The sequence below is a fragment of the Corvus cornix genome, chromosome 12, assembly GCF_000738735.6.
Source record: "Corvus cornix cornix isolate S_Up_H32 chromosome 12, ASM73873v5, whole genome shotgun sequence".
Taxonomy (NCBI): Eukaryota; Metazoa; Chordata; class Aves; order Passeriformes; family Corvidae; genus Corvus; species Corvus cornix.
This window is the reverse complement of record NC_046342.1, coordinates 19,363,672-19,387,652: the sequence shown is the minus strand read 5'-3', so window position 1 is coordinate 19,387,652 and position 23,981 is coordinate 19,363,672. Positions and strand designations below refer to the sequence as shown.

The 23,981-nt window shown below is 46.7% G+C and overlaps 1 protein-coding gene across 2 annotated transcripts; it reads left to right on the top strand.

The window, feature by feature from the left end:
• Positions 1-1,970: 1,970 nt before the first annotated feature.
• On the top strand, positions 1,971-23,981 carry SUMF1 (sulfatase modifying factor 1). Of its 2 annotated transcripts, none has more exons than XR_005602966.1 (9): positions 1,971-2,192; positions 3,665-3,838; positions 5,527-5,601; positions 13,992-14,074; positions 16,032-16,154; positions 16,687-16,801; positions 17,672-17,785; positions 21,564-21,699; positions 22,984-23,071. XR_005602966.1 is itself a non-coding variant. In XM_039559048.1 (9 exons), the coding sequence occupies exons 1-9, from the start codon at positions 2,001-2,003 to the stop codon at positions 23,092-23,094; spliced, it is 1,047 nt and encodes a 348-aa protein (XP_039414982.1). In that variant the 5' UTR covers positions 1,971-2,000; the 3' UTR covers positions 23,095-23,981. The 2 variants fall into 2 exon arrangements, 1 of the variants encoding a protein (XP_039414982.1); XM_039559048.1 differs by lacking the exon at positions 21,564-21,699 and adding an exon at positions 21,466-21,525 and having other exon boundaries at positions 22,984-23,981.

The following is a 23,981-nucleotide window of genomic DNA, read 5'->3' as shown; positions in this document are numbered from 1 at the left end:
TTCTTTTTCTCCTTTTCGAACCTTGTTCTGCTCCACTCCTACTTTATTTTTAGCAATTATGGAAATTCAGCATTGATGAAAGACGTTAAAATGAAGCTTGAAGTATTTTATTTGCTTTTTATTTCTATTGTCTCGTTTTATGCTGTCAAATTTGCAGCTAGCCATTGACTTCCCTGGGCTGTTTTGGAAACATTGCACCTCCAGCCTGCAGGGTGGCTTTGCACAGGTTTTGCCTCTGCTGTTGGCTCAGCTGCAGCTCAACAGCCCTGGAAGAAAAACGAGAGCAGAAGATATTCCAGGACTCTGAGGATCAATCTGTCTCCTCTTGCTCGTGGCTGATCTTCACGATGAGGAAGCTGATCCCAAAAGTTCCCTGTCCTTAGGGAGATCTATGCCAGCACTCAGGGATGAAAAGCACTCCTGACAAATGCTAGGAACACCTCAGCCTCTCAGTGAAGTGCTGGAAAGTCTCTCATTCCCATCACATTTTAATAACAGCAAGACCAGAAGCGTGGGGACTCGGTGTGAGGATAGAGAAAAACTAAAGCCTGCATGGCTGAGCACAAACATGATTCACACCAGGAAAAGTTCTCCAGAGTCCTCAGGATCACACACTGGAAGTTGGATGTTGCTCAGAAGCAAACTGTAATTATTTCATCTGTTCTCTGGGGAGAGTAAGGAATATGAACCCTCCTGATGGAACTACACAAATGGTGCACACAAGAATTCCAGGGAAACGAGCCATGAGAACAAGTGGGCAGGATACACTAGAGAGCTGTCATTGGAAATCAGCTGATTTTCCTGAATTCCGTCATCACGCAGCCAGAATCCCATGGCTTTAATAAGGGGAGGTTATCCTGGCAGACTGTTTTCAGTTCTAGAAGTCTGTAGAATTTGGATGCCTACATTTTGCTCTCACTTCAGTGAATTGTGTTGGGCAAAATTTGGAAGGAGAAAAAAAGTTTTAATGCTCATTTTCATAGACATTCATTCACGGACACAGGGCAAAGATCACTGTGCCAACGCAAAAGGAATATCTCCCTTTTCTGACCCCAAAGCAGCAAGGGTTGCTTGTCTAATTAAGTTTGCACTAATTTGTTTTCCTGCACTCGGATGCTTTTCCAGAGCACGTCATGGGGCAAAAGGGAGTCTTGATGGATGACTGGAATTCATCCCTGCGAGGCCTCCCTGCACTGCTGCTTCACACACAGCAAAACGTCCCAGAGCCAACACAGCTGGGTGCAGCTCCTTTCGGTACTCACACACACCAAACAACAAAACCCCTCCTTCACTCTGGCCACGCTTCTCTTTGCTGCAAGGATATGCAAAAATGATATTGAATATTTGGAATTCATAACCCTCAGGATGAGTAAAGATTTATTTTGGCGTAGGGGATGATGCAGAAGGTCCATTCTGTTGATAGTTCCGAACAGAAGCTCCCAAAAGAAAGTAAGGATTTTACATGGCAAAGCACCAGAATCTTCAACAACTACACTGAGCTGCAGGGAAAAATGATGGAAAACTCAGGAATTGCGAGTTCCCTGATGTGGAGGGGGAATACCAAAGCACCCTTTCTGGAAAGGGTCTGGAGCCATGCTCTTGGCACCCCTTATGAGATATTTGTAGAGATATTCGAGGTATTTAGATGGACTGGTGAGATTCCCATGGGTATTTGAGGTTTCTACGTGGATTGCCGAGTTCCCCTCTCAGTCTTCAGTCTGGAGTGAAGAGGCCCTGAACACTCTCTCTTCATCAGAGCGCTGCTCCAGACCCCTCACCATCCGCACAAGCTCTGCAGGTACCGGTGTGGGCGGGGACGGGGAGGGACACGAGGGGACGGGGAAGGACAGGGAGGGACACGAGGGGACGGGGAAGGACAGGGAGGGATATGAGGGGACAGCCCCGGTCCCGCCCCTCACGTTCCCCTCGGGGAGCGGCGCGGTCCCTTTAAGACGCGGTCGGTCACGTGACCGCGGGCGGCACGTGGCCCGGCCGCCAATATGGCCGCGCCCAGGCGGCTGTGCCGCTGCCTCCTCCTGCTGTTAATGGCAATAGCAATAGCGGGGCCCTCCGGGACACCCGGCACCGGGGACTGCGGCTGCAGCGCCAGTCGGGCCGCCGGGGACGGGCGGGAGGCGGCGGCGCGGCGCTACTCGGCGGCGGGCAGCGGGCGGAGCGTCGGGCGCGGGCCGGTGAGCGGCGGGGGCCCAGCGACCTGGGGGACCGGGCCGGGCCGTGGGGCTGTCCCGGTGGAGCAGGACCTCCTCCGGGATAACGGAGCAGCCGGGGAAATGCTGTGGAGAAGCTTAAATTAAATTAAAGGCGGGTGGGCCGAACGGCCGAGGAACTGGGCTTGGGCGCGGGTGCTGCTTCTGGCCCCATCTCGCTCTTCTCTCTCGGAGAGAACGAGAAAACAGGAGGGGCTTCCTCTCCAGTTGCCTCTGTTGTAATGCTGGGAAGCTGCATCAGCTTGGAAAAACCTGTGTCACGCAGGGAGTGTGGGAACTTGCTGAGTGAAAGACAAACAGCAGCGACTGTGACTCCAGTACTGCATGCTGCACTTCAGACACTGGAGAATGTTTAAAGAGTAATAATCTCTGTTGTTCTTGGGATCCATGTCACTGGTAGACATTTTGTGTGACAAACCTGAGCAGTTCACTGTGGGTCTGGAGAATGAAAAAATCCTCTGACTCTTTATGCAGCGGGCAGCTCCAGCAGTAGGTAATTATGCTAATTACTGCTGGTTTATGTTATGGTCACAAGATAACTTGATGATGCTCAGCTAGAAAACATCTTTACCAGCAGAGAAGGGAGAGAAGAATTGGCCTCTCCCTCACCCGCAAATAGGATTATTTATTTCCAGCATGTTTTTAGAACTGGGGAGCCAGCAAGAGTTAATTTTGCACGTGGTTTGGGACCCGTGAGCTCTGAGCCTGGCTTGGAAGCCTCTTCAGGGAGCTGTTTCAGCTACGGAGGGTTGAAGAGAGATTGGAAGGGAGCAAGTGGTGCAACTTTGCACCACGTTGTCATTTACTAAGTCCTAAAAAATGTAAGCAAATTTATCCTGAAGCCCTTTTATGGAGTCAGTTTCAGACTATCTGTAAGTGCTCAGATTCTTCTCAGTGGAGAAAGTTACGAGGACACAGCCAGCTTCAGATGTGGCTAGGCCAAACGAGAAGGTATTTGGAGCATTTTTTATGGGCCAGTTGCAAGTTGTGTGAATTTTAGGTGTTGCTGGGAGAGACCCAAGCAGGACGAGAGATCTACAGTGGAGAAGAAACAATGAAATGGGATGTGTAAGGTCATGGCAAATACTCACTCCAGCTGCCCCAAAGAACAAGGAGAGGTGCTGGGGAGCTGCTGTGAACTTATTTGCTGCCCTGGCAGTGGTGTAACTGCAGAACTAACGTAAGAAAGGGTAACATAAGAAACAGAGCACACATCTCTCCTCATGAGAGCACGAGCATGACCCAGACTTCACGCAGAAAAGCTGCAAACAGGGATTTGTTCCCAACTTAAGTTCTGTTTGCTGTTTCTCCAAACGGGCTGGTCAAAATGGTGTTTCAAAAACAGCTGCAAAGCTGAGGTGCAGGAGGAGTAAAACCAGTGTGGGGCTTCTCAGTCTTTCACTTTCCCAGCTCTTTGGGTGGTGTTTGCTCTGCAGATGGTGGCGATTCCAGGAGGGGTGTTCACCATGGGCACCCACAAGCCTGAAATCCAGCAGGATGGAGAGGGGCCCGCCCGGAGAGTCCACATTGACAGCTTCTACATGGACCAGTACGAGGTCAGCAACGAGGAGTTCGAGAGCTTTGTGAGTTCCACTGGGTACATCACTGAGGTAAGGCACCAGGGCATCCCAGCTCCTGTCAGCCTGAGGAAATCCCTGTTGAAAACCGAGGCTTTTCTTCTTGAAGGACATCACAATACTTGTTTGGGATTTGCAGGCTCCAGTGTTTCTGATGGAAGTAGTGGAGAGAAGGAATTGTCTGGCCTTGCTGTCCCGGGTTGGAAGAGCATTCAGGTGTTTGTGGTTGTGTTTAATAACTGACACCTGAACTCATGTCTGTCCCACAGCCTGGGTGATGCCAACAGCTCTCTGCAGAGTTTTTTGGGGTGGTGTGCTTGGGGTTTTTTGACATTTGGGTCCTAAAGCTCTTTGTACCAGTACAACCAGGTTAGATTTTCCTTGTTTTAGAGAAACTTGAAGAAGGCATTTAACAAACTGAGACGGCCAAGGACTCTGCAGGCTGGCGCAGCACAGCTCCTTGCTGGGGAGCAGAGAGCCCTGTGCCCGAGGAGGAGACAATAGCAAGTGCAGTAATAATTGTGTGCATGTAGCTGGGAACAATGGACTAGGAATATGTTAAGGTTCTTCCCAGAAAGGAGCCACCTGTGCCTGAAGCTCAGCTCCCTCCTGACAGCTGACTGTTCCTACGCAGCTTTGACAGAACCCTGACAGCCCTTTTAGGCAAATGAAAGCCTCGGTAATGAGCAGGTCTCAAAGGAGGCACTTTGCTGGATTCACTTGATGAACTGGTTCTCATTTGGAAGGCAGGATCCTCTGGTTGGATGAACAGCTTCTTTTGTCTACTATTTCTGTTCCTTAGCTCGATAATTATGAAAAAAGGTTGTTTAACTATTTTGAGTTGGGACAAAGCTTGCCTGTTGCAAACAGCTGCTGGGATGAGCACATGTGTGGTGGGGTTAAATGTGGAATCACAGAATACCCTCAGCTGGAAGGGACCACAAGGATCATCAGTCCAACCCCTGGCCCTGCACAGACACCCCAACAATCTCACCCTGTGGGACAATCCCACTGTCCAAACGCTCCTGGAGCTCTGGCACGTAGAACTGCATCATGTGGGGTCTGTTTCAGACTTCATGGCTCAGCTGCTGTGGTTGGGTGCTCCACTTACACCTCCTCTCTTTTTTCCTCTTGGTAGAATGTACCATGATTGGTTGAAATTATTTGTATTTTTTATTCTTTTGGCTTTATATAATGCTAGATATAATGATTGAGTTACTTTTAACTCTTTATTGTCGTAGCAGCACTTTAAAACATGGTACTGGTGATGATGGAGCAGTAAGTGACAAGGCTTAAGTCTTCTATTGTGATTCCCAAAGGAAAAATAAAAGGAACTGAAATGTGCCCTTCCATGTTAGATTAATGACTGTAGTGTTTGAAAGCAGCTGGGACCATCAGAACTGCATTTTTAATTAATAAAAGTAAAAACATGTGCAGAAGGTCAGTGAGCTGCCTTCTGCCCAGTGGCTGCTGAACAACAACAACAACATCCAGAGAAAAAATCCCTTCTTTTCTGTTCCAAAACAGCTTCCTTGAAAGAGAACTCAAATTCACCATTAGAATCTGTGTGGTCAAAGGCTGAACTCGATGTACTTGGAGGTCTTTTCCAACCTTAATAATTCTCTGAATTTTCTTATCTTTGATAAAGCAAAGCTGTAAATGTTGAGTGTGGTTTTAAGAATAACATTCTTAAATGGTTGAATCCTTTGTTCTTTCCATAGGCAGAGAAGTTTGGTGACTCCTTTGTGTTTGAGGGGATGCTGAGTGAAGCAGTGAAGGCTGACATCCACCAAGCAGTGAGTAACACAGCAGGGGGAAACTCCCTGAGCAATCCCTGGGCTATGTTGGCAATTTCAGCAGGGGTAACTAAACTCTGTGATGTCCCCAAAGCCAGCTGCAAAAATGGGGGTTATGGAGAGCTGTTTGGCCTGGAATCATGGACTGAAATGGGGAGGATTTGCAGTCTATTCTCTGTCCTTTTTCTTTAACAAACAATTAAAAATATCGACTCCTGATTAGCAAAAGTTGGTATCAACCTCTTGTTGTCTTTTTTTGCTTCCTACCTGAGAAGTTCAGGCTGAGTCTATAAGGTTCCTTATGTTGTGAATGTCTGAAGTTTATGATGTTTCCTCCTTGTCTCTAGAAGATCCTGTGTTCATTTGCTGCTTTTCCAGCTGCCTTCATTCCCCCTGGGCAAAGCAGTGACCCTGGGAGGGGCAGTGCTGACTATGCTGGAGCTGATCCAGTTTTCCTGTTGCATGGAAGTGAATATTGGTTTAAAAAGAAAGAAAATTGCATAGTAAATCTTCCCTGCCCTCCCTTTCCTCTTTTTCTGTTGTGAATGTGTTGCTGAGCCTTTCTCAGGCTTCAGATACCTCCTCTTTAACCTTAACAGGTCAGGTCCCCTTTGCAGCTCTTGACAGATAAGCAGATTGTGTCCTGTCATCTCCTGGATGAGTTGATCTGCTCTGAGCACAGGTTTGGGCACAATGATCTCCTGAGGTCCCCTCCTGTCAGAATTATCCTCAGCTCTGATGGGCACAGTTTGATTTTTGTTTTCAAGGGGCAGCCTGAGAGATGGGAGGTTTCAGGAAGCCCTGTGTGAGTGTGTGCTGTGAGGGACTGGAAAAGAATGTGAGATTTGGGTTCCTCCTGCCAGGGAAGGAAGATTACAAGTGCAGTTTGTAATCTCTTAATTCAGGACTAACATTTGTGCACTGTGAGAGATAAGACTAAACTGCAGTTCCCACCACCAGCATAACTGATGCTAAATCCATCCATGGATTTGTTCTGCCTTAATAAAAATAATAAAAAATACAAATTAAAAAAAAAAAAATGAATGGCTCATCCCATCTTCCCAACCATTAGTAGTGCAGAAATTCTTTTTCCTGTGTGGTTCTGTGATGCAGAAATCCCTAAATCAGGTTGTCTGTTTTAAAACAAACAAACAAACCCCAAGAATGCTGCTGTAAGCTCAGCCCTGGCAATTTTGTAAACACAGAGTGTTGGGAGCCACTTTCCTGAGTGTATCAGCCAAATTTCCAAGTGTTGGCTGCAGTGCTCACAGGACAAGTCTTATGCCAGAGGCCTGGAATGCAGCCTGAACTGGTCTTTTTGGCTGCTGCTTTGTGAAGGTTTTCTGGAGTTGTTAAAAGTAAACTTGCTGTGAAGAGTCAACTTCTTCAATCATAACTATCAGATGAAAAGCAGAAATAAGATATAAATATTGGCATGTTACTGGCACTGAAAATCCCTCCAAGCAGTGGGAGAAAGGATTGTGGTTTTCCTTCTCCCCAGTGGCTCAGGAGTGTTTTGACAAGGATTTTCTCCAGTTGAAGCACAGGGATGTGAAATGCAAGTGTGAATATAGGGGAAGAGCAGCAGGAATGTAAATTTAGTAAGCAGTATTTCATCTGCAGTGAAATAACTGGGGAAAGGTGAAAGTGGAGGTACCAAACTGAGTACTTCATTATAGAGAATGAGCTGTGTGTGTCTGGTGGGGGCTTTGCTCTGTTTGGCCACTTTGTCTTCTCCAGTTCTTAAAGCAGATTTTTCAGAGCCTCAAAGCCATGACTGAGGGCAGAGCTGGGGCTGGTGGCAGCTGCTGCAGGAGTGATCCAGCTGAGCACGTAGGGTGATTGTTGGAGCTCTGGGTGTGCCTTTCCTGGAGGTGAGGTGGGCTCCCAGATAGCCACTGACAGGAATGTGGGCTGGCCTAAACCTCTGGAAGGGAAGCAGTAAAAAGGGGTGTAGCAGCCAATGATGGAATTGTTGCAGATTTCTGGGAACTCAAGTTTTAGTTTTGGCCTCCAAGTTCATGGTGGTCACGTGGCAGAGAGGGAGGATTTAGTGCTGTGCCAGATGAGGGTGTTACTGATGGAACTGGGGAGGGCTCCTTCAAACGGAAAAGGATTTTGTAGGGCAAGGGTGAAAGGTCCTTTGAAGCTGAAGTGCTTCGTGTGGGCTTAAAAAATTTTGAGAGCTTCACATCTTAAATTCTTCACATGCAGCCTGGAGAAGAGAAGGGTCTGGGGAGACCTTAGAGCCTCTTCCAGGGCCTAAAGGGGCTGCAGAAGAGATAGAGGAGGACTTTGGACAAGGGCCTGGAGAGACAGGACACAGGGAATGGCTTCCCACTGGCAGAGGGCAGGCATAGATGGGATATTGGGAAGGAATTGTTCCCTGTGAGGGTGGGCAGGCCCTGGCACAGGGTGCCCAGAGCAGCTGGGGCTGCCCCTGGATCCCTGGCAGTGCCCAGGGCCAGGCTGGACACTGGGGCTTGGAGCAGCCTGGGACAGTGGGAGGTGTCCCTGCCCCTGGCAGGGGTGGCACTGGATGGGCTTTGAGTTCCTTCCAGCCTGAACCATTCTATAATTCCATTTTGTTCTGAGGGGATTTGAGAGCTCTTGCCAATAACTGCAGGAGTTTTCTTTGCTGTCCAGGTACCATGGAAAAGGGAAACAGGGTGGCACAACAGGAGTGCAGCTTCAGTCTTTGCTCACTGGAGAGAGTGAGAATGTTGTTATTCCTGGCTTGTGGAAGGCAGAAAAATTAATTTTTGCTTCAAGGCCAGATAAATTCTGCACTGAGGAGCCTGAGAGCATACAAATGTGTGTGCTGCCTTTGTCTGTATGGGCATGGAATTTTGGGCCTGGAATGCAATGGAATGGGTTCACTGGCAGCACAAGCAAACATAAATTCTGGCCAATCCAGAACTATGGGATGCTGCTTTCATCCCTGTTGGTATGGAAATCTCTGCAGTGGCCTGGAGCTGTGCAATTTGCCTATTTCATAATAACCCCAAACTGAAACATTCTGCATTTCAGCTGAACATCTCCAGTTGCTGCTGAGAGGAGCCCTGGTTGCAGGTGGGACAGCAGTGCCAGTGTGGGCAGGGTGAGCTGTTCCTCACAGCCCCCAGTGCTTCAGCTACTCCCTACAAGGAGCTGGGGAGATGGAGCTATTGAACTGTTCCTCTGGGTTTTTGTGCTCTACTCCCACCGCTGGGATAAAGAGGGATGTGCGGGAATTCTCCCTGGGAATTGCCAGTAACGTTAGCCCGTGTTTATCAGAGCAAACTGCAGTGTTACAGCAGGGCATGGTTTGTGCCTCGGGCTGGGGATAAGTCAGTGCACATCTCGTTTCCTTAAAGCTCATGTGCACTTAGTTACTGGAAAAAATGACCACTTTGAGTGCAGATTTAGATGTTGGCTGGAAATTAGACTTGCAGAGGTGTCTGCCTTTACCAGGAATATTGGTTCCTCAAAAGAAGCTTCTTCCGATTCCAAAACTTGCACTTAATGAATCTGACTGGATTTTAGCATCACATATTTGTGGTTATTTTTCTTGGAGGATTGACAGGGCTGTGAAGTTTTACACTGTCTGAACTGAAGTTCAATGACCTTTCCTTATGCAAAGGAAAAGGTCCCTTCATAAAAGTGCTTGTTTCCAATCAAGGCTGAAATATTTCTTGTAACTGATGACTTATAAAGTAAAAATAAATATATTTTAAAGCCACTGCCTTTCCTTTGTGAGCAGTTTCAAACTGCTGTAAAACACTGGGATTTAAGGCAGATAATATCAATATTCAATATTAAACAAACCCCCTTGTTGCTTCCATTTCTGAGCTCATGAGGGAGGCCATTAACTTTAGAAAATAAGAGTGAGAACAGATTCTTCTGTAATTAGAGCTTTGGGGGAGCTGGGACTTGTAATTGATAGAATAAATAGCACGGGAATTGCAGGAGCTGGCAAAATCAGGTATTCCCAGAATCCCAGGCTGGCTGGGGTTGGAAGGGACCTGTGGAGATCCTCTATCCCAACCCTGATGCAAATGTGAGTTACCTGCTGGACAAATGCTCTGCTAACGGTGAGTTCGGGTCTGTGTGTGACTGGTCCCCTGCAGAACTTCCCAGTCCTGGCTCAGTTCTTGTCCCTCATTACAGCAGGTTTGTTCTCTGCAGGGACAATGGAGTGGATCCATTGCACAGTAATTATTTTTATTTCTTAAACTTCTCACCCTACTAAAAATGTTCCATTTTCTGTCTGCCTCTTTCTTCAGCAGTTCATTAATCAGTGCTCAAGGTTTAGGATCTGGCTTACGGGAGGAAAAACTGTCAGAGATTTATGCATATCTGCCTTACATGGATAAAATAAAACCTCATCCAAAAATTATGTTCTTTACTGAATAACTAATTTTTTCTCACGTCCTACCAATGCTAGCAAGATCCTTCTGCCTATCAAAGATGTACACAGCTTAACACCATCTGAGTCAAACAAGTGGTAACCTATTAAGTCAGCTTCTGAACTGGAGTTTTTGTAAGAACCCACCACTTAATAAATGATTTGTAAAGTGTTTTCCAGACTTGGGCTACTTTTCACTCAAAATCTCTTTTCACACAGTCAATTCTGAAATTGCTGAAGTTCTTACTCTGCAGTCACTTTTGCTTTTTCCAGCTGTCCATCCTGACCTGGTGTAAGGCTTTGCTACATTCAAATAGCATTAGAACGCTGCAGCACAACAGAAGATGATGTTTGGTGCCATGTGTCTGGCCAGCAGCATGAATTTGTCATCATCTTGTGGGCCTGACTTAAGGTTCAAATCTGCAGCTTTGTTATTTCAGAGGACTTGCTGCTTGATAGAATGCTGGAGTTGGAGCCAAGATGAGCTGCTCTGTTGAGTTTATTTTGGGTATTTTTTCTAATACATAAATCAGATTTGAATTTGAGATTTGCTTCTCAAGTGGGGGTTGTTTTTCTCGAATGTGGCCAGTGTCGTGTCAGTGCAAGACTAATAAATGTTTTTATTGCTATTGGCTGGGGGTTGGGTGGATTTGGGGTGTTTTTCAGGGGTATTCCCCTACTGCAGTACCAGCAATAGGGTAATGCTCCCAATGAAACTCACTTTGTGATGTTCCCCACTCTAATATTTTTTCTACATAGATTTAAGAAGGAATTTTCCTCAAGGTAATTGTGAAGTAGTTTAAAAATCTTGACATCATGAGGTAATGGAGCAATTAAAGTTAGGCTGTCCCAGCCTACTTGGAAAAGAAAATGGAACACTGAGAACGAGCATTTTCTGCAGGCTGTTAGTGGGAGTTGAGGCTTCAGCTCTGCAAATTGCTCCGCCCCAGTGCAAAGCTCGTGGGTCGGAATTAATTGCTCGAGCTCTTCCCAGTGTTATCGCACTGGGCTCTCTTTTCGCAGTGCTCTGAGTCTGTAAGAAGCAGAACAGTGAGTTCTTGAAGTTTAATCCTGGAGGGGAGAGCTGGATAATCCCCGTTTCCAGCTGGATCAGACCAAAATGAGCTCTTGTGCCTCTGCTTTGCTCCGGGAAGCGTTTCCCTGTGCACGAGCAGTTGTGTAAGGATTGCAGGGCAGGTGTGGGTAACCTGGCACAGGCGACATGCTGCAAGAATCAACCAAAAGGAGGGGGATTGTCCTCTGATTCAAGATCTATTCAGCAGCATCTGCTGCTATTTTGACAGCAGGAATCTGTTGCCGGTGCCCAGAACATGTTTCGGAGGGAAGCAGAACGTGAAGTGTTATGAAAGTAACTAAGCTCATTAGTGGCAAGGGAGGACTTGGCTGAATTAACTGTGATGTTGTAATATCTGTCTAATTAGCTCCTCTGCTAATTAGATTTAGAGCAATTAAAAGCTTTAAAGACTTGTGAGAAGTTCTGTGAGAGGACTGTAGATTTCAGGTACGAGATTTCTGGAAGGAGCAGCTTGGTGTGTGTTCACCAGAGCCAGGGACTGCCTTAGATGAGTCTCCAGGTAATTCTTGCAGGCTCTCCTGGCCTCTGCCTGGTATCCCTGTCCCAACACTGCATGTATGCCTGCTCTGGAGCTCTGGGTGCTCTGCAGAGCCTGGCAGCCATTTGGTGCTCAGCTCAGCAGAGCCACAACCAGGAGCTGTGCACATGCAGTGCTCTCCTGTGGAGACATGACATTTTTCTTGGGTTAAAATAAACCAGCCTGATTGAAAGCATCTGCTTTTTCTTTTGCATCACAAAAATGTTTCCCAAAATTAAAGTCGTCTAAAGTGTAAATCTTTGCAGTCTCCTGCAGAGATGTTTTTATCCAAAACCCAGCAGTTTAATTTGCAAAAATATGTTGTGCTTAGAAACTGTCGAAATCTTGCTTGTGATCTTTCAGATTTTAGCTTAAGCAAATGGTTCTGCTGCTCTTTTATTTTCCTTAAATAGCTGTAAAATGCTAATTTTGGATTTCTGTCCTATTTTCAGTATAGTTTAAAGGTCAAACCTCAATATGGGCAAGGAATTGGTTAAATCAGACTAGTTTTAAACCTCTTGACTGTAGTATCAGTTCAGCAGCTTGGTCGCTCTGAAGCTGCAGTGCTGTGAGGGTTGAGCAGAGTATCTGCACGAAGGTCTCATTTTGGGGTTTGAATGCTCAGTAACAGAGCTGTAGCTCCTAGCAAGAGACCTGATATTTCTCATGCTTTTTGCAAAGGGCAGTGACTCTGCTTGGGGTGAGAATGTGCTGAGCTTGGTTAGACACTGAGCCAGAACTGGGGTTGACCTTGTTGGTTTATGTGCTTGTCGTGCTGGGGAGGTCAGAGAGGGTCTGTAAAAACTGTCATTGCCTGGGGGGTCCCACTGAGAGCAGGGAGAGCAGGGACAGAATGTCTGGGTCACCAGCAGGCTGCTGGGAGCCCCTTTGTTCCTTTGGTACTGAACACTCGGTGTTCCCTTTGGAAGGGAGGGTGTCCCCACCCTGCGTGTGAACGGCTTCCCAGCCTGGAGGAGCCCTGCAGCCTCCTCAGGGATTGCAGAGCCCTTCCCCAGGGCTCCCAAAAGCTGTGGGCTCTGCAGCTTTAGTCCAGGATTGCTGTTGGTTTACAGGGAGCTTTTAGATACCCAGATGTGCTGTAGGGAAAATCCGTGTGTGCTGAGAGGGGAAGAGGGAAAAGCTGTGGGGAGTGTCAGAGCACAGGCTGCTGAGGTGCTCTAAACCCAGGCTAATGTGTGCTTGTGCAGCACCTCCAGTGCTTGGGCACTTCTGTTGATTTTCCTACTGAAACAGCCAAATGAGGGGTTTGATGTGCAATTTGGACCCGAGTTTTCTCAACAATTGATGTGTGACATAGATAATCTTTTCTCCCATGTATGTGTAATTACATGTTAAGTGCTCTGTTGAAGGATGCAGCTTCCCCCTAGAAGCTGCTGTTAAAATTGTTGGCCCAGACTGATTCTGGGTCTCCTCAATACCAGCTTGCAGTGACTTTTTGGACTTTGCTCTGGAGGTTTGGTGAGTTAAAGGGTAACACTCTTGGCACTTTTCCTACCTGTGTGAGTAACACTTGACAAAGTTGGTCTAGGACTAACCAGCCTCTGGGCTGTTTGCCTCCTAAAGCATTCCAGACTCATTTCCTTTGATTTTTGTTCTTTATAGACATTATCTCTGTAACAGGACTATTTTGGAAGCTGTTGGAATAAACCCACTGTTGCTGGGTGGCATAAATGTTCTTTTTTTGCCTCAGTGAAGGCCCCATTATTAAAATAAGTATTTCTAAGTGAACATGAATCAGAACAGAACAGTTAAGCATGACCTCCTCTGCTTTGAAGTAAGCTTATTAGAAGAAATCCTTAAAGAATGTCTTCCAGGAGAAACTCCTTGGCATTGAAGAACCAAATTTGGGACTTCTGGTTTGAAAGAAATACTCAATGTCTGCATTGCTACAGAGGATTTTGGCTGTGTGATATTTCCCAGCAAACCAGCTGGGGGAAAGAAAAAAAGAGAAAAGGCTTCATGCTTCGCTTCCCTTGTGTGGTTCTTCTGTCTCCACCTTCTGGAAGCTGAGAGCAAATAATTTAAAATCAGCTTAGTGGGTTAATGACCTGGAAAGCAAATGTGTCACAAGATGTGTGTTTGACCCCCAGCTAAAGGGCATCATCAGGGGGTTGTTTCAGTTATGTCAAAACACTGAGTCCAGGGAGCAAATAATTGGGGTGAAAATGCTCTTTAGGCCAAAATGGTAATTTTTTTATCCTCTCTGCAGACTGCGTCAGGCTAAAGTCAGCCAGGAGGTTAAATTCATACAGGTACAGACTGGTTTGGGTTGGAGGCACCTTAAAGCCCGTTGTCACCTGGTGGTTTTTCAGAAAACCCCTTAGCTGGGAGTTTAAGTGTCCTTCCCTGGTGCTCTTGTCCTTTTTCAGGTGGCAGCTGCTCCCTGGTGGTTGCCTGTGAAAGGAGCCAGCTGGAAGCATCCCGAGGGCCCTGACTCCAGCATCTCCAGCAGGTGAGCCATGAGCAGCCATTCCATCGTCACACACAGTGCTGGTGCATATCCCTGTGGCTCCCACCAGGAGTGGGGCTGCAGGAAAGGGTTTTTATTTAGTCACCTGTCTGCTGCTGCTGCTTCTGGGATTGTTTTCCCACCTTCTGGTGCGTTGCATGCAGCGTTCCATGGCCGTGGTCAATGATGGAGTGCACAAAGGTCTGTGAGGACCATGCTGAAAAGAGCCTCAGAGTTTGCTGTTCACGTTTGTGCACCAGCAGTGAAACACAGCAGAGCTTCCAAGGGTCAGAACCTTCAGTGCAGACCTGGGTTTGGAGAGGGAGGATAACTCCTCACTACATGCACACTCCAGGAGTCTGGGTAGGGTGCACTCTTCCATGTGGGATTTGGAAGCCTCTTTCTCTGGCAACTGAAGAGTTTTGTGCTTTTTTTACTGTGTTCTGACTTTGTGGAAAATCAGTTGTGACTATCTAGAACCTCTAAATGCTTTGGAAAACTCTGCTTTTTCTTACAGTTAGTGCCACGCTCTGCCTGCACAAACCCTGAAACTTGCTGATCCTTGTTTTCATACAATTGCTTTCCATTCTGAAGATGAATTTTAGGCCTAGAAAATCAAATTACTCTCTTCATTTGGGACCACTCACATTGCAACTGCCTCTCTCACCAGGCATGTGTCAATGAAGCTGGCACTTCAACTAGTGAAAGTTTCTAACAGCATTTTGAAATCAAATCAGACTCTCTAGCCTAGATGTAGTAGGTTTTTGAGTCCTCTAAGGACAGGACTTTGTTAGTGCACCATCATCTGATGGCTGAAGTGCTCAGTAACGAGTTGTCTGCTCTCCAAGGGCAAGGGAAGAATTATCTGAGGCAAAAATAGAGATAATAGCTGGAGGCGTTGTTAGGGGGAGACAGGAATTGAGGTCAGAGCCAGCAGACAGGAGCTGGAAACCTGCCATGAAATTCTGGGCTTGTGCAAGGGTGGTACAAACCTGGCCTGGCACAGCTGCTGGGAACCTGCCACGTGGAAGTGGCCCCATGGATTAACAGGGATATGTTGGCTTCTTAAACGGGGCAGGAAAGAGAAATTTATAGAAAGTTCCTCTCTCTCCTGGACCCTCAGCTCTGGAAGCATCTTGGTCCGTTGGAGGCTTGGATGGGGAGGATCCTTCTGCAAGAATGCCTGGGCATTTTTTCTGTCTTTTTCTGGAAAAAAACCCCAATGACTTTAATGTCAGTCCTGGAACCAAACCCCATTAAAGATGGGAGCTCTTGTGTAAACTGTGGACTGCTTAAAGCACCCAAGGAATATCACTTCCCAGCTGAATTTCTGTGCTTCAGTTTCCTGGGCTGGGTGCTGCAAACGCTGGTGTTGGTAAGACTCTTCCTCATGTCACTTCTCCCTCAAAACTCCCCAGCTGGCAGCAAGGAAAGGACTCAGAGCAGGAGAAGAGCCACAGGGGAGTGAAGAACAATCACCATTAAATTGCAATGTGCATTTTCCTGTTGAGAATCCTGGCTTCTGGCTGAGATGCCCCTTGCCAGGCTGGTTTGACTGTGAGGATGCTGGAGGCCTTTGGTGCCTTCCTTTGGGTCTGCAAGCACCCAGGTTGCCACAGAGGGCAGGGTAGGGACAGTTCCCTGCTGCCTCCTGGGTGCTGCACTTGAGAAAGCACAAGCCATAAATAACTGTAGAGCTGGAGGTGGGAGCAAAATGAGACAAACAGAAGTTAATTGTTTTCTCTTCTTGTTTCCCTCTGATGGCTGCATTTCCCTTCCAGCATCTTGCTGCTTTTTCTTAAACAGTTTCTCTTCTGTAAATGTCACCTGGTGCCTGGTCCAGCTGTAACTGAGCTGTGAACTCATCAGTCCTGTGTGCCTCTGAGTGTCACATTGTGCTGTGCAGCCCTGAGTCTGCCTGGTGCCCTGAGCAGCCTGTCCTGTTCCTTTTTTTCCCCAGAATGGACCATCCAGTCCTTCATGTTTCCTGGAATGATGCTGTGGCCTTCTGCACGTGGGCAGGGAAGCGGCTACCGACAGAGGCTGAGTGGGAGTACAGCTGTCGAGGGGGCCTTGAAAACAGGTACCTGTCCTGAGGGTGTCCCTGAGCAGGGTCTGAAACTGGGGTTTGCCAGATAAGGAGGAGTTGTGAGGGGTTTATGACCCTCAGTGTGCTCTGCAGCCAGGCTGGGAGAGCTGGGGGGTTCACCTGGAGAGGAGAAGGCTCCAGGGAGACCTCAGAGCCCCTTTCAGGGCCTAAAGGGGCTCCAGGAGAGCTGGAGAAGGACTGGGGACAAGGCATGGAGGGACAGGACAAGGGGGAATAGCTTTACACTTAAGGAGGGGAGGTTTAGATTGAACATTAGGAAAAAAGTATTTATTGCAAGGGTGGGAAGGCCCTGGCACAGGGTGCCCAGAGCAGCTGGGGCTGCCCCTGGATCCCTGGCAGTGTCCAAGACCAGGCTGGATGGGGCTTGGAGCAGCCTGGGACAGTGGAAGGTGTCCCTGCCCATGGCAGGGGTGGCACTGGATGGGCCCAAACCAGCCTGGGATTCTATATAACACTGACTTTTAATTAGAAGTGTTTGACAGCTGTGCTGTTTGTCCTTTCCCAGGCTTTTCCCATGGGGTAACAAACTGCAGCCCAAAGGCCAACACTACGCCAATATCTGGCAGGGAGAATTCCCCACCAATAACACAGCAGAGGATGGGTACAAGGGGACTGCACCTGTAAGTGTGTCTCAGAGACAATCCAGCATGAGGAAATGATCTTAATCTTCCTAAAATTAAGGTCTGTCTTCAGCAGGATGAGCCATGGCTGTTTTCCATCCCTGTGCTCTTTCATTTTAGATTTTAAGTTACATGAAATTTCACTGCAGGCTTGAGCATTATCAAGGGACACTTTTACAAGCTAATTGAAAAGTAAAGATTACTTTCATTTTAACTTCTAGTTCCTCTCAAACTGACCTCTTTTCCCCCTTTCCAGTCAGTTTGTAGTGAGAAGCTGAAATACTTTCTGCCTGCACTTCTGGCCTCACAGTTTTGTGAACTCAAAAATCACACACTAGTTAAAAAGAAATTAAACTTCCCTTTTGGAGAAAGGTTGAGCCTGTCCAGTATAACAAACAGAGTGGAATTTTAAAGGCAATCAAGAATGGGAACGAATTATTTAATGGTAGTTAAGTAAGTCCAAAAGTTTCAGAAGAGGAGCCTGCACAGGCAGGAGTTGGCAGCCACCGTGGCTTTTCCTTGGTGGGAGGGGAATCTGGGAGCTGTGAGTGGGATCAGGGCATTAATGCCATGCCAGGTGTGCCTGCTGGTCAGACAGTGCCTCTCTGGAGAGGGTCAGTCTCCAAAACCAGCGAGGAGATGCTGTGTCACACGGGAACAGGGTGCTGGGGACCCAGAGGCGGTCCCAGTTTTCCATCCTGTTTGATTTAAATGCAGTATGTAACAGTGTTCCAGTTCTGCACCACTGATCTGGTGTCTGCTTTTGGGGCTCCTCAGAGTGCCCCTTCAGCAGCCTGGGGCTGGGATTGAAACCCTGCTTTGTGTGGAGTGGTTACAGAGCTGTGCTCCTGTGTTCCCTGTCTCGTGCAGGTCACTGCCTTTCCCCCCAATGGCTACGGCCTCTACAACATGGTGGGGAATGCCTGGGAGTGGACATCTGACTGGTGGGCTGTGCACCACTCCCCACAGGAAGCTCACAACCCTGTAAGTGTTTGGTTGGTGTCATGTCAAGTACAGAATCCCCTCCTGTGACTTGGATCTCGTTGCTATTTGAAAACCTCCTGTTCTTTGCTCCAGGGGTGGGCTGTGTTCTGGGGAATGGGAGTATCACACCACAACACTGGAATTACAGTGCTCTACTGCAATTTTTGTGCTGTTTGCTTGGTTGTCCACACCTGGTTAACCATTGAATACTTCCAAACGGGCCTCATATTGCAGAAATCAAGAATTTATGGAATGACTTCTTAAAAAAGGAAGGTTTTTAGTTCCTTTATGTTGCTACAAGCTGTACTTATTTTATCCCTACCAGGCAGAGAACAAACCAGCATGAACTATCTTCCTGGCTTCTGGTAGCTCATTTTAAACTGGACATGTGACAGAGCTCAGGTTTAGGAGAAGTCACCAGGCTCTGAGAGGTGAATCTATGTTTTCCTTTGTGGCAGGCAGAGAGAGGGTCCTGCAGGGTGAGATTGTGTGGTGCTCTGTCTCAGCAGATTCCAGTTCTAGTGTTAGATCTGCTCCTCTCCTGCTTACCCAGGATGAGTAACTCTCATGACCTCACACAAAATATGACAAGTGAGGCCACGTACAGTTTGTCACTCAAAACCCCACCAAAACCCCAGTGTTTTTTATTTGCTTACAAATTACAAAGCGCTTTCAGGTTTATTTTTACTCCTGGTAACTATTTGTGAATGCAAGACAATCAGTTATGAAACCCCCCCCAACAATCCATGTGCAGAATTCCATACATTCCTTGTAACCAATCCCCAGCATACCCCAAATCTCTCCAGTACTAGAAAGCTGCTTTGAAGATTTTTGGTTGTTAAACTAAATATGTTAAAAACTTTGCCTGAGCTCTGACCCTCTGGAAGAATTCAGAGTCTTTTCAGCCCTGAGAACACATCCTATATTTAGGCTACACTGCCTTGTGCTCTACAGAGACTGAAGAGCTGGGCTCTGATAGATCTGGTGCTAATCAGTTCTAATGTCTCAGAAGATAACTGCAGCCTGGCTATTTTGGGACACCTTTTCACATGAGGAGATTCAGTTTCCTTACCCATTTAATCAGAAAAACCCTTTGGAATTCACTTTGAAGTGCTCTGCCTCAGACACTGGATTCTGACAATCAGTTTGCATCTGAAAAAATCCTGAAAGCCTCATTGTTAACACCTAGTTTTTAAATACTTTCTGAAGTGTCTGGGTTTAAAATCTCAGCAAACTCATGGAGCTTAATAGAAAGCAAAATTCACAGGACACTTGTTCCCCACCATCACCTTAATCCAGCAGGAAGTGCTGCTGCCTTGGCATCATCAACACCAAAGTGTCTCACTTAAATCATTTTAATGAAGGTGCCTCACTGCAATCCCAGAATCCCAGACTGGTTTGTGTTGGAAGGACCTTAAAGCCCATCCAGTGCCACCCCTGCCATGGGCAGGGACACCTCCCACTGTCCCAGGCGGCTCCAAGCCCCAATGTCCAGCCTGGCCTTGGGCACTGCCAGGGATCCAGGGGCAGCCCCAGCTGCTCTGGGCACCCTGTGCCAGGGCCTGCCCACCCTCCCAGGGAGGAATTTCCTCCCTAAAATGTAACTGATCCTTTAGCAGAGAGAGCCAAGTGTGTGTGTGAGGTCAATCAAACCACAGTCCCTTTATGGGTTATTTTGTGGTGACTTCTGGCTCTGATTTTTTTTTGTATGAGCTGCAGTTCTCTGTTTGAAAACTGATTTCTCTCCAAACAGAGTAACCATGTGGTTGGTGGTGTACTGCAAATCACTGTGCACCATCAGAAAGCATTTGCTTGATGTACTGAAAGAAATACAACTTTATTTTCAATAACAAAAAAGCTTCTGTGTTGTTTTTAGTAACTTTTAAAAGAACAATCCAACTTTTATGAGCTTTGGTAATGAATGCACAAGCACTTGTAATTATGTAATCAGACTGGAGTATGGCTGTTGCAGTATTGTAGTACAGAATAACCTTGCTAATATACAGTAAATTCTGGGGTTTAAATCTGGGATCAAAGTCTGGACAGCTCTGGCCCTTTGCACCAGGCAGCCAATGTCCTTCCCCTCCAGTACCAGCTGGTGCACTTCTCCAGGTCAGGCCATAAAACAGTGGTGTCTGATAGAACAGAGATCTGCTTGTTTTAATCAAATGTGACCTTAATTGCTGGGCTGTGATTAGCTTTAGTGAGGGGAAGCACAACCAAGGCAGTTTCCTTCATCTCTAAGTGAGATATGTGCACAAGCAAATATTAACACTGCACATGCTGATGATGGCTGTTGGTTTTCTGATTTTCAGACATCTTTGCCAGTTGTTTTATGATAAACTCCTTACCTTCAGTGATTTTAAATAGGAGGATGATGTTTTGCAATAGAATAGATTAATGGAGGACACTACAGCAGATTTCTGCAGGTGGTGAAGTGTTTCAGTGCTGTAATCCTCCTTCAGAGGCTGTGGGGGTCAATTTAAGTTGGTTTTTTTTGTTAGCAAATAACCTTTGATGCTCAATTTTTGCCTGGTGGAAGATACTTGTAATTAATAAAAAGATGCACTTATGAGCCTTTGGTTCACGTGCTGCTCAGTACAGGTCATCCCTTTGTGATTGCTGACACCTGATAGATTTAGGGCTCTCTAACCCTAACTAAACGTGTTCCTCTTAGTTTATAAAAGTGTCTCTGGAGCCAGTAGCACAGATTGCACTGCACACACAGTGTGTGCACTGCAGCATTTAAGGGAAATCCTGCTCCTCAGCCCCATTGTTCTGCTTTGTCTTGTTCCCGTGGAACTTTTTTTAGGTCAGTTTTCTCCTGGCTTCCCTTAAAATGAGATTAGCAGGCTGGGTGATGAGTGTGCTGGTTAGTGGCTTATCTCAGAGCAGGGACTGCATCCACATGCAGGTGTTGTGAGGACAGTTTCCAGAGGCCTTGGAGTAGGAGCAAGGCTGTGCCTGTGGAGGAGCACCCAGGCTTGGAACCGAGCGGATGCTGCCTCAGGGTGTGGTTTTCCTTGACTATTTGTATGCCACTAAATGCAGTGGTAGGCCAAATTCTTTTTCACAATTACAGATTTTGGCAATAAACATGAGGCTGCTGCAGTTTGTGTGGTGAACTTCCATACAAAGCAGTCAAACTCGGGGGGTGCAGGCAGGAGCTTCTGGAGTACCAGTGTCAGCTCTCAGGATTTTCTGACAGTCCCTGGGATTTCTGTTCAGTTACAAATGCTCCTCTGGGGTAGATTCTTTTAGGACATCACTCCCTGCTAATGCAGACCTGGGTGGGAGACAACTGTACCCCTTGAGACAGGGTAGGAGAGTGAGATCCATGCCAGGTGTGGCCCGACTGGTTGCAGGGTAGTCACTGAGGAAAGCTGGAGCTCATTTTCTTCTTGGTAAAATCCTCTTTAGGAACCTCCCTGTTATCAGGTATTAACCGAAACAAGGCACTGGTGGACAGCAACTGGAATGTTAAATATTTGCAGTGGGGAGGGAGCACAGTCACTGTCACCTGCAAGTCCTGCATGGCAGAATTATTTCAAGCTGTCTGGTTCAGACACCACTGACATTTGTTACACCCCTGGAATATTTATGATTGCTCCTTATCCTTCTCCTTACTCTCTAATTAGCAATTATTCCCTGAGTACTGACCAGTGTCCTCCCCTCCCCAGAAAGGGCCATCCTCAGGCACGGACAGAGTGAAGAAGGGTGGATCCTACATGTGCCATAAGGTAACGTGGTGTTTCCATGTTCCTCTTCCCTCTGAAAGCACTTGACCATGAAATGATCCTCTGACAGAGTTTCCTGGCAGCCTGGATGCTTGTCAAGGGGTTTCATGGAATTTATGAAGAGCAACACCTGATGTTCCTAAGGATCTCTTTTTGTTTAGCTTGGAATCAAAACAAGTAAGTTTTTTTCCTCAGTGTGGGTTTTAGACACAGAACGTCAAATTGATGTGGGCTTCTAATGCTGTTTTCATGAGAGAGCTTGAGTGATACTTGTCAGAGTAGAAAGTGTGGATGTGACTTTGTTTTTTAAGTTTTAGAATGGCTTTTGATCCAGAAAGGATATGGAGCTCCCAAGTAACCTGGTCTAGTGAAAAGTGTTCCTGCCCAGGGCAGGGGGTCGGGACTGGATAAGCTTTAAAGGCCCTTCAATCCAAAATCCTTGTATAATTCTGTGGTTCTATGATATCAGGTGTTTGTTTGCAGAGCTGGCTGGGAGATGAAGTGTTTCAGCTGAGTTGGTGGCATACCTGAAAATCCTTCAGAACAGCCAGGATGTGACCACAGAGCGATGGCTGTTCATGACACAAAATCATGTCTTAAACTCTGCTCATGCAGTGCTTAAAACCCCTCATTGTAGACCTCCTGTTTCATTAAAGCTGTCCTGCTCTTCTTCCCTTGCAAAGCCTGTGGCTGGCAAATCACTCCCATAATTAGATTAAATTTTCTACAGTGAGATCCCATTTTCTACACTGATTTCCTTCTTAGGTGAAATCAATGTCAGATGTTAATTAGCAGTTTTGATTAAATTAACAGTGGAATAGGCTCCTCAGTGATGAATAACATGACCCATTTTGAGGGTTTGTGAAGATTCTAGTCTGCCCTAGTCTTTTTTTGTAGGTGATAAAACTAGGCTGTGTATCAAGGCAAAACCCCACTGAATACTGTTAGTACAAGGGCTCTTTATGAGGTGCCTGACGTCTGCTCAGACTGATCTTTCTGTGCTGATGCTCTTCTCCCTCTCAGAGCTGACAGAGGCTGAAGTTGCATCTTTTTACATCCCATCCCAGAAGTCTGGCATCTCATTCAGGGAAATGTTTCCAGGCAGGTGCCAGTACCTGTCCATTCCAGTGGGGCATTAGCACAGGGATACACAGCTCAGCCTCTGAAGGGAAGCTGAATGGTTGTTTTAGCTTTTGCCCAGAGCAGGAGAGACTGACACTTACTGGCTGACACTTTATCAGACACTTTGCCATTCAGTCTAGTTTTTGTCAGCTGGTGTCTGTGTAGGCTTCCCTCATTTCTAACGCAGTGATTTCCATCTGTATCAGCTCATTGATCTGTCTCTAAGCGATGGCAATGTTTTGCTGTGTTAATCTACCTAATTAATCTGCTAACCTAACAAACCGTTGCCTGAGGAGCCCCAGCTGTGCTAAGAAGTTCCCTTTGTCTGTTGCTGTGCAGTCCTACTGCTACAGGTACCGCTGTGCAGCTCGGAGCCAGAACACCCCCGACAGCTCCGCGTCCAACCTGGGCTTCCGCTGCGCTGCCGACACCGCCCCGGGGCCACGCTGAGCACAGGGATGTGCCTCGGGCACAGGAAGGGCTGGATCCCAGCCCAGGGAGAAGAAATGTGAGCAGCATCCCTTGCTGATGACACAGAATGGAAAAACCTTGCTTCAAGTTCCTGCTGGGGGAAGAAAAACCAGCACTACTCAACAGTGCTTGGAGAACCTTCATGTTCATGAGGAACCTGGCCTGGATTTAAATCCTGACCACAGTGTTTTGGATTCAACTGGAACAAAACTGAGCAGAAACATGCCAATCATGTTTTCAAAGATTACTTAATCCCAGAATTACTTAGACTGGAAAAGGCTTCCAGGATTATTGAGTCCAACCCTTGACTGATCACCACCTTGTCAACTACAACAGCTCTTTTAGACAAGATCTTTATTAATTAGTTCTATTTATATAGAGTTTCTACACTCAAATGCAATAAGCAAAGACTTTATAAACTTCTAGACAGCTTTAAAAGAAATCTGAGGCAGTTAGGAAATTCTAGGCAGCTTTAAGAGAGAATGAAGGAGTCAAGAGCGAGGGCTGGGAGATGACAGCTCTCCCTACAGGCAGCTCGCACAGCCTGTTACATTCCACTTGCAGTGAAAATCATGTCCAGAAATGGGCTTCTTCTGGGGAGATACTTGCTGCTCTTTAGGAAGTGCCTTCTGCAACTGAGGGTGATGATCCTCAGGGTGATGATGATTATAAATCTTGTACATATTTGAATAAAATATCAAGCTTTTGTTTATGCCAAAGACTTTTATTGATGGAAAACCACAATTTCCTTTGAATTTCTTGGACGCAGCGTAGGCTTATTTTAGGGACTTGGAAAATGCAAAACTGGCCTCATTAGAAACTGAAGCTAATGAATGATTCTACTTGAATAAAAGTCATGGAAGTGA

What these genes read in the sequence shown, in the direction of transcription:
- SUMF1 (XM_039559048.1), top strand. Translation starts at nt 2,001, where the DNA reads ATGGCCGCGCCCAGGCGGCTGTGCCGCTGCCTCCTCCTGCTGTTAATG. An exon ending in GGAGCGTCGGGCGCGGGCCG is followed by an intron (nt 2,193 to 3,664) that starts GTGAGCGGCGGG and finishes TTTGCTCTGCAG; the next exon opens with ATGGTGGCGATTCCAGGAGG. An exon ending in AGGCTGACATCCACCAAGCA is followed by an intron (nt 5,602 to 13,991) that starts GTGAGTAACACA and finishes GTCCTTTTTCAG; the next exon opens with GTGGCAGCTGCTCCCTGGTG.